Source organism: Phoenix dactylifera, chromosome 18, assembly GCF_009389715.1.
Source record: "Phoenix dactylifera cultivar Barhee BC4 chromosome 18, palm_55x_up_171113_PBpolish2nd_filt_p, whole genome shotgun sequence".
Taxonomy (NCBI): Eukaryota; Viridiplantae; Streptophyta; class Magnoliopsida; order Arecales; family Arecaceae; genus Phoenix; species Phoenix dactylifera.
In genome coordinates this window covers 6,668,092-6,681,763 of record NC_052409.1, presented here as the reverse complement: position 1 = coordinate 6,681,763, position 13,672 = coordinate 6,668,092, and the positions used below count along the sequence as shown (strand labels likewise).

The window sequence follows — 13,672 nt, the reverse complement described above, 5'->3', positions numbered from 1 at the left end:
ATATGATATTATGATCCTTTTATGCATTAGTAAGAAGTAACCAAAACATGATTTTTTTTAGAAAAATAACAAAACATGACAAATTATAAGACTACAACCATTAGTTAGAATCACTAACTGTCAATATATTTCATAATGTCTACCAACTAAAGTTGAAGAAATTTGGAGATTTCTTATTGCTAAATCATTATTGAATAGATAATTTTTAGTAGTAGAATAACGATTTAATATTTTTTGGAAAAATATATATGACCATCAAGGTTCGCACTCTTGACTTCTCTCAAGGGACAACCTACTAAACGAAGGTTGGTTGGCACTAAATGATTAATAGTAATCAGGCTATTTATGATACACCCATCTCCGCTTGATGGATTCCATATACCACTGTACCACTAGTAGATTTGATGGAAACTTTTGCTGAGGGGTGTTTGTCCTACTCTCGATCAGCAAAACTTTACTCTCCTTGCTCTTTTGGATGAGCCAAAACTAACGGAACTAACATTCCTGACATGCTTATCCTTTAAAAAAAAGAACTCATTGATAAATGACAATGCTTTAGGGTAATAAAAAACAGTATATTGGATAGGGCTGAAATCAGATATTATATTGATTATTTATCGAATATTGGTATATTTATATTCATATTTATTTTATTCGATACAAAAATTTATATTCATATTTGTCTTTAAAAAAACATAGATATAAATCAGATACTAGAAGTACAGATATAAATTGAATAATTAAATTTTATGACCATAAAATCAAAAATATGACTAAGCGGATAATAAATCAAGTTAATAATACATTAATATGGTCATTTATTTTTTAAATTAAATAAATTTAAAAATAGATATTCGGATACGTATCGAATAGTCATTTATTTATATTTGTATCTTTTTTTCTGGATACAAATATAGATGCGGATATTAATTGAAACTTTAAATTTTTATTCATATACAAATAGATTTGAATATAAAATAAATCTACATAAATATGATTTAATTATTTTTATCTTTAATATTGGATGCAGGAGTAAAAAAAAATATTATACCTAAGAGCCGGATGAGACGTGATCCACTGGCCTTGTCTCGCCACCTCGCCCATGCCGGGCTTTCAGAAATATCAGGCGATTTGGTCGCACTCCGGTGAGCATAACACGCAATCCAAATACCAAGGAATCATTTCTCTCATGAGCCATCATGACTTGACTCACGTAAGACGCCGAGGGGCACAATGCCCTTAACGGAAGCTGTCTTCAGCTGCACAGCCCGCACACAGACACCAAACACAACCAACCAAAACGGTCCACGACATCAAATCTGTGAGGACCCAGGGACTGTTTTCTTGCGTGGTGTGATTCCTTTGGAGTTTCTTTAAGTGTTGGGCAGTGGGTTAAGACAGCTGGATCTGTTCTTTAATGTATGGGTCCGGAATCGGGTACCCATTCTTTTATCAGTCGTATCCAACCATCCATCCATCCTTTTTACGTGACGACGAAGCAGAGGCGGTTCTTATTAAGAAAAAAAAAGGTTTTTTTATATATATACCCTTATACATATATAAAATTATGTGTGTATATATATATATATATATATATATATATTTATAAATTGACTAATTATGCATGTATTCTTATAATTATTTTTCTTACATGCAAATCTTTATAATTTCTGAAATTATATATATATATATATTCTTACAAATTTTACTATTAATATGTATATCTTTATAAATTATTTCTATTTACAAGCATATCATTAACAACATAATGCATGCAGAAAAAAATATTTATAATGTATGTATATGCAAAAAAATAATTTATAAGTGTGTATATATGAATAATAAATTTGTGAGGTATACATATATTTCAGATATTTATGAGAATATGCATATAAAAAAATAATTATAAGCATATATATGAAAATAACAAATTTGTGAGGATATAAACGTAACTTAGGTATTTATAGGATATATATATATATGCTAAAAGTTCACAAAATATCTAACAATATTTTTTTAGAGATACCTTTCTACTTGCATAAATAATTTTTTTAATAAATATGTATATAAAAAAGACTTCGAATCCTCGGTCGTCATTCGATAAGTTTAGTTTAATTAACCATGGTTATCTTACGTGAAGTAGTAATGGCTGAATTTGAACTACACTTCCTATTTAAATGCATGTAGGAGAGGATCTTGATTCTAATAGAAGAGAACACTCTAATAGTGGCACTACCATAAATTATACCTCTTTTTTCAAAGAAATATGTTTACAAATCAAATAATTTTCAAAAAAAACTAAAAAGCTAAGTTGCATGAAAGTATTGGTGCTTTATACCACAACCTTCACTTACTTATTCCTCTAGCATAAATATATAGCACCAAGCCTCCCAAACCATGTGTTATGCCATTGTGCATGATAAAATTTAGGAGTGCGATTAGATCCCGTAATGCTATTCATATTTTAAGACCATGTTTAATTTTTTTAGCAATTATAGATTCCTCCATAACCTTTTCTGCTAAAAATATTTTGACCTTCTATAACTTAATTCTTCTGCGAGCGTCTAAATCTTCTGCCCATCAAAAGAGGGGGCGGCAAGCTAATAGCCTTACGGAAGAGGATGTATCTATCTGCGGCTCTTAAACCAAACTTCGAGGAGGTAACCTCCTGCCCTCTGACACGTGCAGGGCACGTGCATAATAGTAGATGCTCATCCCTTTCTCCGAGATGACATCACCCTACCTTTAACCTTTCCGTCTACCACCGTCTTACCTGAGAGAGAGAGAGAGAGAGAGAGAGAGAGAGAGAGAGAGAGAGCTCAGCTCTCAGCCTCCCAGCCAGCGTCCTTCTCCTTACACAAACAGCAGATATGCAACCCCATCAACCGTAGAGAGAGAGAGAGAAACGCAGAGAAAAACAAGAGAGAAACCTCTCCTACGTTTGGTTTCAGGTTTCCTTAGCTTTTTGTTAAGGAAGCCACCCAGTCCTTGCCACAAGCAGTGGAAGAGCTAGTAGAGAGAAGGAGAGAGACACAATCCAAAAGAAAGAGGAAGAGACTTGCCTCTACTTGCTACTAACTTCCAGGAGAAAGCAAGCAGGAGTGTGAACACATAGGCAGCAGCACTCGAGTCCTATTTCTCAAGATTTCCAGTGGCTAATTTTCAAGATAGAGCTCATAACAGTGCAGATCTGAGCCTGCTTAGCTCTATTATTATCGTATAGTATTGCAAACAGAAAAGAAGAAGAAGAAGAAGAAGAAGAAGAAGATGCAGTCAGGATATGGAAGCGTGTCGGAGATCCAGCAATTCATGATGGAGAGCTGCGGCAGCTCGATCTTCTCCATGTCCTCGGCCGCCCCCTCGAACCCCTCGGCCGACATCCATGCCGCTGCCTCCCAGCCTCTCAAATACCATCCCCTCCACCACCCCCAGCCCAGCTCCCACCACCAGCAGCAGCCCCAGCCCCAGCCCCAGCCCCCCCCGCCGCCCCCCCCGCACCACTTCTCCTACTTCCACCCCATCCCGATAACCCAGCAGCTCTTCCAGCAGAGCCACCAGTTCCAGCTGCTCCACCACCAGCACCAGCTCCGGTTGGATCACGAGTCGGGCCCCGAGAACTCGACCGCCGCCGCCGCCGGAGGCGGTGGGCCGGGTTTTCTCGCTGCTGCCATGAATTTCAAGCTGGCGGCCAATGAGAGCAGCGGCGGCGGCAGCCATGAGGGGCTGAACGACGACGACGGAGGGTCCGATAGCCGCCTCCATCACCACTGGCAGAGGGAGGAGGAATCAGCCATCAAGGAGCCCTCGTGGTAATTACTCACCCCCACACCCACTTTTCTTCGGTCCGGTCCCCATCTCTCTTTGCCATAAGATCTCAAGTTGGTCCGTGGAATTTTTCCAAATTTAGTTCTTTGAATTCTTGATTTTAGCTAATTTCCTCATTCTCTAACTAGACTTGAAAAAATTGTCCCAGCCAGTATTAATCCATGATTATATGACTTATAATAAGGGAGACATATATGCTAAATAGAAACAATTAAGGGGAAATGGAGGAAAGGAAATGAAAAGGTTGCTCCAAGAAGATCCTACGAAAAAAAAAGAGAGAAGCTCTTTTCTTTTGCCTTTATCCAGAACGAATGTTGGTCTTTTTACAGTTGTAAAAAATTCCTACAGCTGATGCTGAATTCTAAATCCTTGTTCTTATTTTGCCTTCTCTTCTTCTTTATCTCTCTTTCTTTGGGTTGCTATCATTGCAGGAGGCCTCTGGATATAGATTACATGAGTAGGAACAACAAGAGGTGCAAGGAGAAGGAGCCCGAGACGTCGACGAACAAGTACTGCAAGAAGAGCAAAGAAGGAGCGGAGCCGGACCATGGCGGACACATTACCGGCGGCAGCAACTACAAGCTCTTCAGCGAGCTCGAGGCCATCTGCAAGCCCGGCGGCAGCACTCCTGGTGGCGGCGGAGGCGCCAACCAGACCGGCTCCGGTTCTGCACTCACCGGCGACGAGACCGCCCTCGTGCACACCGCCACCAACCCACCAGGACTGGCAGCTGATCGCCACGTCGGCGGCTCGGAGACATCGGCCGGAGAAGAGGCAACGGTGAGGAAATTTTCCAAAGGAAGTGGGAGGAGGAATCGGAAGCGGGGGCGGCAGCAGAAGAAGCAGCTGAGCACGATCATGGCCTTCTTCGAGAACCTGGTGAAGCAGCTGATGGACCACCAGGAGAGCCTCCACCGGAAATTCTTGGAAGTGATGGAGAGGAGGGAGCGGGAGAGGACTGTCCGGGAGGAGGCCTGGAGGCGGCAGGAGGCGGCCAAGTCCAGCCGTGAGGCCGCCGCCCGGACCCAGGAGTGGGCCCTCGCCTCCTCCCGGGAGGCCGCCATCATCTCCTTCCTCGAGAAGACCACCGGCGAGACCGTCCACTTCCCCGAGAAGCTCCGATTCCCATCCCAATTCTCCGAAGAACCCGGCAAGGAGGCCGAAACCACCGAAAACCTCCCGACCGAGCCCTCGAATAATACCATCATCAACGGCGATGGCAGCACCAACAAGATTCAGCTTAGCACGAGCCGGTGGCCGAAGCCCGAGGTCGAGGCGCTGATCCAGGTGCGGAGCGGGCTCGAGTCGAGGTTCCAGGAGCCCGGCCTGAAGGCCCCGCTGTGGGAGGAGGTGAGCTCGACGATGGCCGCCATGGGCTACCACCGGAGCGCGAAGCGGTGCAAGGAGAAGTGGGAGAACATCAACAAGTACTTCAGGAAGACAAAAGAGAGTGGCAAGAAGAGGCCGCGCAACTCCAAGACCTGCCCTTATTTCCAACAATTGGATCAGCTCTACTCCAAGTCCCTCACCAAGTCCCAGCCCGCTTCCTCTTCTTCCCCTAATGCCAATGCGGCTAGCTGTACGGCTTCCGGCACGGCCAGTGATCAACGGAAGGATAACTCCGAGCTCCTCGATGCCATCGTCGTGTCCACCGATCAGCAAGGCTTCAAGTTCCCTGAAATGAGCTCGTTGCACTTTGATTTCAATGGCAAAGGGGATGGAGACAACGAGCCTCCTCGCAATGTGGGAAGCAATGGCGAGGAAGAGGATGACGAGGATGACGAAGAGGGAGAGGAAAGAGAAGAAGGAGAAGGCTAGAACCAAGACCAACTCCACCAAGACGAGCACCATCAACACCGCTCCAGTCTCTTCTTCCGGTGTCTCCAATCCTAAATCTAGTTAATTACCTCCAAGAGGTAATCCTCTTCCATGTCGATGGCTACACTCTCTCTCTCTCTCTGTCCCCCCTTCTCAAAGTTTGCTATGTTTTCATATTATTTTCGAAGTAGAAACCAGTTTAGGACATGAATTAGTAGCACTAGTAGCTGAATAAAACCATGGATATATATATATATATATATTAATCCCACTATCGATCGAGTAAAACCTGTTCTTGCAATTATCACAACATGATTCTCATTTCCATCCCTTCTCTCTCATCCTTTTCCATTCTCCATGTAGCTTACAAGACTGAATGCTCTTCTTAGTTTTGAGCAACATCTCAGAACTGAAATCAAAAGAACAAAGGTAGGCATCATGTCATCCAAGTCCTTTTCTGTACATATATATTTTTTTTAAAGTTTCCACGCTAGAATGTTGTCACGGTTACTGATACAATAATGTGGATATTCTCCGGGCTTGCATGGATTAGAGGGAGATAAGCGTCTTATTATATTAATTTAATAGTTGTTGGAGTTTGAATGATATGAGAGAGAGAGAGAGCCATGATGGGGTTTGCGCTGTCTGAATCGCGTGACGTCAGTGATTGGAACCCCGCACGGCGCTGCTCATGCACGATGTTCGCATAGGAGGACTCGGGTGGGACCCATCGGCTCTGAATCCCATTTAAAAAGCACTCTCGAGGGACAGCGAGAGATAGGATGGACCCTCGGCGCCTGCAGGGCCTCGGACTATATCCATATTTTGGGAGCCCCCATTTTTAAGTTTTTTTTAATATAAACTTTAATAGTGATATGAGCGAGAGAGATGATAGTGGTGGTGCCAGATTTATCATCAGAAATCAAGAAGCTAGACTGATGGCGACCGAAAGAGCGATGAATTTTCAAGTAAACTGTGATCGGTGCTAAGGTCAAAGTTGCGTAGAAGGGCATTTCTTATGCAAAACGGATGCTGAGCGCAAACCGCATCATTTTTGAGAAAAATTCTGCCAATCATAATTATGTTCCTAGGAGATGCGTTTGATCCATGATACCTAGCATCTTTTGGGTGAGTGCGTCTTCCATCAAATTATTCATATCTACAAGAAGGCAAATAGTATGGCGGACTGGATGGTATTCTTTGAGGCCCAGCATTTCGAAGGCTTCAACTAGGACGACCATTCCTCAGTTCCGTCTTCATTACATTATGTCATTTTTCTTAGTTTCATGGGCTAGCTCATTATGTGTGAGCCACTGCTTAAAAAAAAAAAAAAAAAAAGAGAAAAAAAGAAATAGGGGACAGTGAGAGAGAAAGAGAGAAGAAAGAAGGCAGCCTTCTCTCTCCCTCGCTCTCTTCTCTTATTTCTTCTCTCTCCATCCCCCCACGTCCACCTATCGCTGTGTACGGTGTGTGCTCTCGAGTCGCTGATCTAGTGCTCGATATTTAAAAATTTCTCCATCGTCTCCACCCATTCCCCCTGGCCGAAAAAGATAAGCGGCCTCGGTACCCGTTTTGGCACCCGGGGTCAGAAAAGGCCAGCCACCTTTTTGTTCTTGTCTAACAGAAACAACATGTAGCCTGGCAGGATGTTTTTCCCCTACAAAAAAAAAAAAAAAAAAAAAAAAATTCTCCCTTGGCAACATTGGAGGGTCTACTGCAGATCCGCTGTAAAGTGTGTACTGCACCATACTGTGTTTTGGCAATACATGGATGATTTCTGAATTTCTTGTTTGGATTTTTGGAGCAATGATGATGGCTTGGTAATGTTTGTGGGTGCCACCTTTTTTTATTTTTTGCTGATCTATCTCTGTAGGCTAGTTATTGGTTGTGGGCTAGTTTTACAGTTCATACCAATCAATCTTGGTTAGGTTAGTCTCAACCAATGTTTTAATTGAAATAATTGAATGGCTTTTAACTCACCAATCAGAACAAGCACCTCTGCACATCACAAGATTGCATTGTTCGATATTGATGAAGAATGAACCCATTGCGAGCATGAGTTTGTATTGTTCGATCTGAATGAAAGTTCTATATATTTTAATTGGCTTTGCACATGCATGATTCTGGGATCAGGGTTACCGAAATTTATACAACTTGTGTGTGTGGCTGAGCTCGATAGGCCGAAAGGGAATCCAAAGAGAGATTTATTTTTTTAATCAACTTCTTCAATATTAAGTTTTTTTTTTGGTTTTTTGGTGGGGGAGGGGGGGCGAATCTTCTTCAATGTATTAAATGCAAGTCATCGTCTCATGATCAATAAAATATTAAATGCATGTTGTCATCGTATGATCAATAAAAATTTGCTATGTACTCCAATTATAGGAATTTTCTTATAGAAATTTACTGTAAGTAGGGTTTTAGATCACTGAACCGAAAATAAGACTCAAACTGTAAATAACACCTCCAAAGACTAGCATCAATGTCAAAGTTACATACCATATTCAGCAAGAACATGAAAAAAGGTTCCACTTTGACCTAACCCTATATTGTCACTTGAATTCTCTTGATAAGTTATCATTATAATGCTTCGAACTATTAATCTAATACAAGATGAATGTTGAAAACATGCCAACATAGATAAAAGTTAAAAAAGTTGTTGATCAGTAATCCGAGTGGCAAATTATAAATTGCTTTTTTTTCACTTTCTTATTTTCTTGGCTTGACATGTTTATGCTGTACTCTTTTTCCTCCTTTTTTTTTTCTAAGAGATGGATAAAGAAATGGAATCTAAGGATGCAAGAAAATGGTGGTTGAAGAGCTTCCTTGGGAATATATAAGAAAATAATTTGAAAAATCGAAGGCCATGCGTAAGGAACAACTTATGCACTTAAGGGATAAACAAGTTACAAATTGTGCTTAATAGACAACCAATTTTCAATAATTAAACCCTTTTTTTTTTGGTAGAGGTTAGTTCTCACTCTGTTCCTTGATACAAGATTGGAAATTAACCACTCCCACATATGGAGAATGAGTTTCACATATGTTACGGTATAAACTCTAGCCATGGAAATTCTCGTTTCGTGCATTCATTTTCTCCACAGTCAATTAATCAAAAAATTTCCTTTATCAATTTTTCTCTTTATTACATGAAATGGACTTGGACTTGATTCCTAGATTGGTGACTATGATGTAAGGACAATGACAGGATACTGCAGCACTAAACAATACAAGCACACCTCAGCATCTTGCTCAAAGTATATATATCACCTTATCAAATTAATGTGACACTTTCCTATTACTCCTGAACCAGCACCATATAACACATCAAACAGTTGAACCATGAAAAAGCTCCACAGCAACTGAATGATTTTTTTTTTTCTCTCTCTTTTCTGATTGAGACTTCTGAGTTAGTAAACGATTACTCTGATTCTTTCTCAAAAACTTACAACTTGGTGTTCATATATATCATTTATCATGGGCTAAGTGTATACAAAACAAAATGAGATCGAAGCAGCATTAGCTAGTCATTTTCTAAAACAAACCAAGGAGCCTTTCCAGATTTCCCTTTAGGACTGTGGGCCCTCAAGTCACATAAGAGACCATGCAGGATAAGTATATGATGTACACATGGCATTCCTCTGACCAGGAGTCAGGCACACCCAATAATTCCTCGACTACAAAACACAAGCGGAAAAGGTGGCATCATGGTAGATGAAACAGACACGGCTCCTTCGTCTTGAAATTTGAATCCAAATATTTCAACGATACGGACTTGCCTGAAGGATTGCTCGTGATGCGGATGCCTTCCATGGTTACTGTCATGACTCAATTTTTTCCACTATTTCTATCTAAAAGCCCGGAAGAAGTAGGTGCATGGAGAGGAGGAAACACCAGAGACAGTCCCTCTCTTAGGGGCTGGTGTATGGTTGTCTTTATTAGGTAACTCTCTCTCCCTCTCTCTCTCTCTCTCACACACACACACACACACTCTCTATCCCATCCCATGGCTCTCTCGTAGCTATATACTGTCGTTTTAAGCAGTGCCTTCAAAGCCATCAACTTTAGGAACGGGCATGCTGGTAGGCTCTGCAATGAGCTCATAAACTTCAGGAAACAAGACCTGTTTTTTTTTTGTTTTTGTTGGCAAGCCAGTACATTGGCCAGGTTTTGGCAATTATGTGAGGGTTCTCCGGGCTGAGGCACTGAAGGACCACGTTTTACCATGAGATGTGGGCAAGGGTACTGTGGCAGACTTGAACTTACCATTTTTTAGAACACTTGTTGTTCTGTGATAAAAAAATTAAATGGTTTGGGAAATCATTTAGTGAATAAAATAGTTATGGAAATCGAATGCTGCGCCATGGTCCCTTTTTTGTTTTGAGAAAGAAAAAAAAGAAGACCAGACATCCCACAAATTCAAATATGGAGCCTTCAAGATTGTAATGAAGTGTGTTACTTTGTCATGTACGTGGGAGAGGCATCCCCAGTACCATGCAGCTACGGAAGAGGCTTAAGGGACTTTCCAAGACAAATGTACCAAGCAAAACGCATGACTGTATTGGAACAGTGATATGGCAGATGGTATGACTAAGAAAGACATAAAATTAGCCTTTTAAGCGCCGTTAAGTCATATAGCAGTGTACTAAGATGAGCGCTCCATAAATGAAGCTCGTAGCAATGAGTGTCTGTAATTGGCATCGTGCATGACCCATGGCTCATGCAGTGTAGGATATAATTTCTTCCTTTTGGCTCTCGAGAGAAATAAGTCAAATAAAAAAATAGTTTATGTGAACATAATTAGGGATCCTAAAAGTCCTATTTTGTTATTTATGTTAGCCAACAAGTACTCAAGAATGGCTTTGTGCTTAGAGTGCTTTTGTCCTTAAAAGTACCGAGAAAGATAAAAATTTTTTGTAGTGAAATAAAGGAAAAAAGACAAAGGCATGAACGATGGTTTCATCGGAGGAGGAATAGCTTATGAAAGTACTTAGAATGGTTGTGCCGGGTATAGACAAATTGATTGGCATAATTGTTTTTTTGGCATCTATTTTTCTGAATATGTTTAATAGACACAAGGCTTGCCTGCTCTATTTTGATATCATATACTGTCTTAGAATGTAAGGAACAAAAATGCCGATATTGTTGGATTGGTACAAGAATTTTTTGAGTTGTTGTTTGCAATAACATCTCGATCGATAACACTGGAGGAATAAATATTTTTATTTACCAAATTTGGATTACAAATATGCAAGGTGGGTTACTTATCACTTGGACAGTACTACCATCCCTCATCGAAACTGTAATTACTTCCATGTGTGCTGATTTGTGGCACAACTTGAACCGCATGCTATCCCTCTCGACCATATACCGTGACTGATAAGGGTTCAGGCTGTATCTTTTGCACGAAAGAATGAACGATCTTCTTTCGCAGCACCGACCGTTGGATCGCACCTTGCATAGATCTCAAAGTACTTAGAACTTTTCATCCATCAGCCTACACAGATCTCGAAGTAGCTATTGTGTGATCCAAACATATTGGAGTGCTTAGAGATTTGTGATAGAATCATTCCTGCATCGTTGGATTGCGGTCCGCTATGCTAAGGCGAATTCTTCTTTCGTGCGAAAGATACAACCCTTATCCTGCGACCGGGTGCAACTTGAACTCCTTTACCTTTTCTAGAGCGATAAAAGTCCCCAGTAGATCAAATTGGCCAGGTCCAAACAATGATGATGAGGACCTCCTCCAAATCGATCGAGGATGTGTGATCTCTGAGGCAACACATGCAGTATTTTGTAGCACAATGTGATGCACCATGAGCATGCTGCTTGCTAATTAGTCTCCTACCCCTAAGTTAAATATTTTTCTTTTTTCTTTCATATTTTTCCTCGAATTAGATCTGTTGCATAGTGTGAGAAAAGGTGGGCATTTTCTCGCACAACAGCAAGAGGCGAATAATATCCCCTAGGCATAGCTCAACAGATGACCTGATCTTCATTTTTATTACATGTTTCATAACAAATTGATGCCAACAAGTAAAAATTTATAAGTTGACATGCATTCTCATAGGAGTATTTCCATTGGTTGGAGTCAAACCACCAACTTTTGGATTATAAGGCCTAAAAGTGTGCAATCATCTAACAGAAGGAAAACTCTCCTATCATAGATTCATAGTTCATTCATTATACTAATTTTCTCATTTGATGGAATACTCTTGCAAGCCAAACTTACAGAGATCCCATTCAAGCAATCAAGTTAGCAGTCCGCCACCCACTAACGAATTATACTTGGCAAGCTCAAGCCTACGTTTAACTACACTTTTTTGAGAGTGCATGCCCAAAATACTCTTTAACATTTTTTTTTATATTGAGGGAAAAAGTAAAGTATCGGACTGAGAAGAATCAGAGCCAGGGCTTTGCCTTATCTTTTTCCTCATATAAAGATTCTTTTGCCCGGACTCTAGGATGGTGGCTGCTAGAGGTTGCCAGATCTTCGACATCTCAGTCCCTTGAGTAAAGCTGAAGGCGGCATGGGCTACGCTCGGCGAGTGTTGCAGGCTTCCTCTATTATATTTGAGGAAGACTCAGTCACTGTGATTGATTAGATTCAGGATGGCATCAGCAGCGACGGGGAAGAAGGCCGCCTCCTGCTTTGGGACATACAGGCTATGTTGAGTGGTAACGTGGCCTTTCAAGCTAAGAATATTTTTAAAGAGATGAATGGGGTGGGTAGCATCGTACGTGGCTAGTCATTCCGGGGACACCTTGTGAATTGAAGAAGTGGAGCTGCCTAGAGCGCTCCAGAATTTTTTATTTTATGATCTTATTGGATGTATCCGTACTACAACTATATGAATCATCTGTCACTGGGAAAAAAAAAAAAAATCTTTCAGGTGTATTTTTCTTCTCTTTGCCCCCTTTAACTCCTGAAAGGTGCTCGGATGTGATCATATAGAATCCCTTGACCAACTCTTCTGGCTGGGTGGAATTATGTGAATGCCCAAAAAACCCCAACAGATCTCTACCTGGGAGATGGGGCACCGGTTCAATCCACTGCCAATTCTTCAGCTGAACAAAGGCATTGCTAGTTTGTGCTCTTTGGCTCAGATGGCTGTCGAGGAAGCTGGAGATCTTTCAGCTATCAGCACTCCAGGAGTATTTACAATCCATCGAGGCTTCTAATATTGATACTACCTGTCTCTGGGGTGTTCATTCTTCTCAAGACAGCAAAAGAAATCCTTTCATTACACTTGTTTGTCGAACAACTCCCCCACCCCAGTCAAAAAAAGAGAAGAAGAAGACGAGAAAATGTTTAAATATAAGATATATAAAATATATGATGGTTCTTAACACCCTGTTAAAGATCATCATGCCGTCATTACTGAAAAAACGAAAAAAAGAACTTCTCACCGTAATATCACAATATTACAAGTGCAAACTTATGAAAATGCAATATTAATTTTGCTAGAATGCTCATCCGTATTTTTGCCTGTTATCTTATAATCCTGATGGGTATATAATATTGTATTAGGATGAGGATTTCGTGCCTGAAAACTTGATAAAATAAAGATTTCCAAATCTTTTGAGATTTTCATTTACCAAGAAGTCAAAACATATGCTCATTATCATGGGGCAAGATGCACCAGAAATAAAATTGCACCAATTTTCCAATAAGGGTACGACACATGAAAGCACACTCCTTTCCACTATCATTTCAAAACAATAGATCTATTAATTCCAATTCAGCAATGGTTACCACCAAGCATACTATGGTTCTTATTTAGATACACTAACTATTGCCATATACTGCACCAAAGCATTTTCCCTTTTGTACAATATTAAGATAGATATTCGATATTCCGAAGTTCACATGCTCGAACATGCATGGTGAAAACACCATCTTATTTGAATTAAAAATTAAAAAAAAAAATGAACACCGGCATACAGCAATAGCCTCTTCTACTGAAAGGGTTCCATTGGCAAGAAATTATAAAAATACAGTAAGCAGTTGACTCCACATGTCAGAAATACG

At 40.7% G+C, this 13,672-nt stretch overlaps 1 protein-coding gene across 1 annotated transcript; it reads left to right on the top strand.

Annotated features, from left to right (window-relative positions):
- The first annotated feature begins 2,724 nt into the window (after positions 1–2,724).
- Positions 2,725–5,950, top strand: LOC103710701 (trihelix transcription factor GTL1-like). Its single transcript, XM_008796565.3, has 2 exons — positions 2,725–3,809; positions 4,257–5,950. The coding sequence occupies exons 1-2, from the start codon at positions 3,268–3,270 to the stop codon at positions 5,641–5,643; spliced, it is 1,929 nt and encodes a 642-aa protein (XP_008794787.2). The 5' UTR covers positions 2,725–3,267; the 3' UTR covers positions 5,644–5,950.
- The last annotated feature ends 7,722 nt before the right edge of the window (positions 5,951–13,672 follow it).

Excerpts from the sequence above, each read along its gene's own strand:
- LOC103710701 (XM_008796565.3), top strand. The coding sequence starts at position 3,268 with ATGCAGTCAGGATATGGAAGCGTGTCGGAGATCCAGCAATTCATGATG. Across the intron at positions 3,810-4,256 it reads GCCATCAAGGAGCCCTCGTG|GAGGCCTCTGGATATAGATT; the intron begins GTAATTACTCAC and ends CTATCATTGCAG.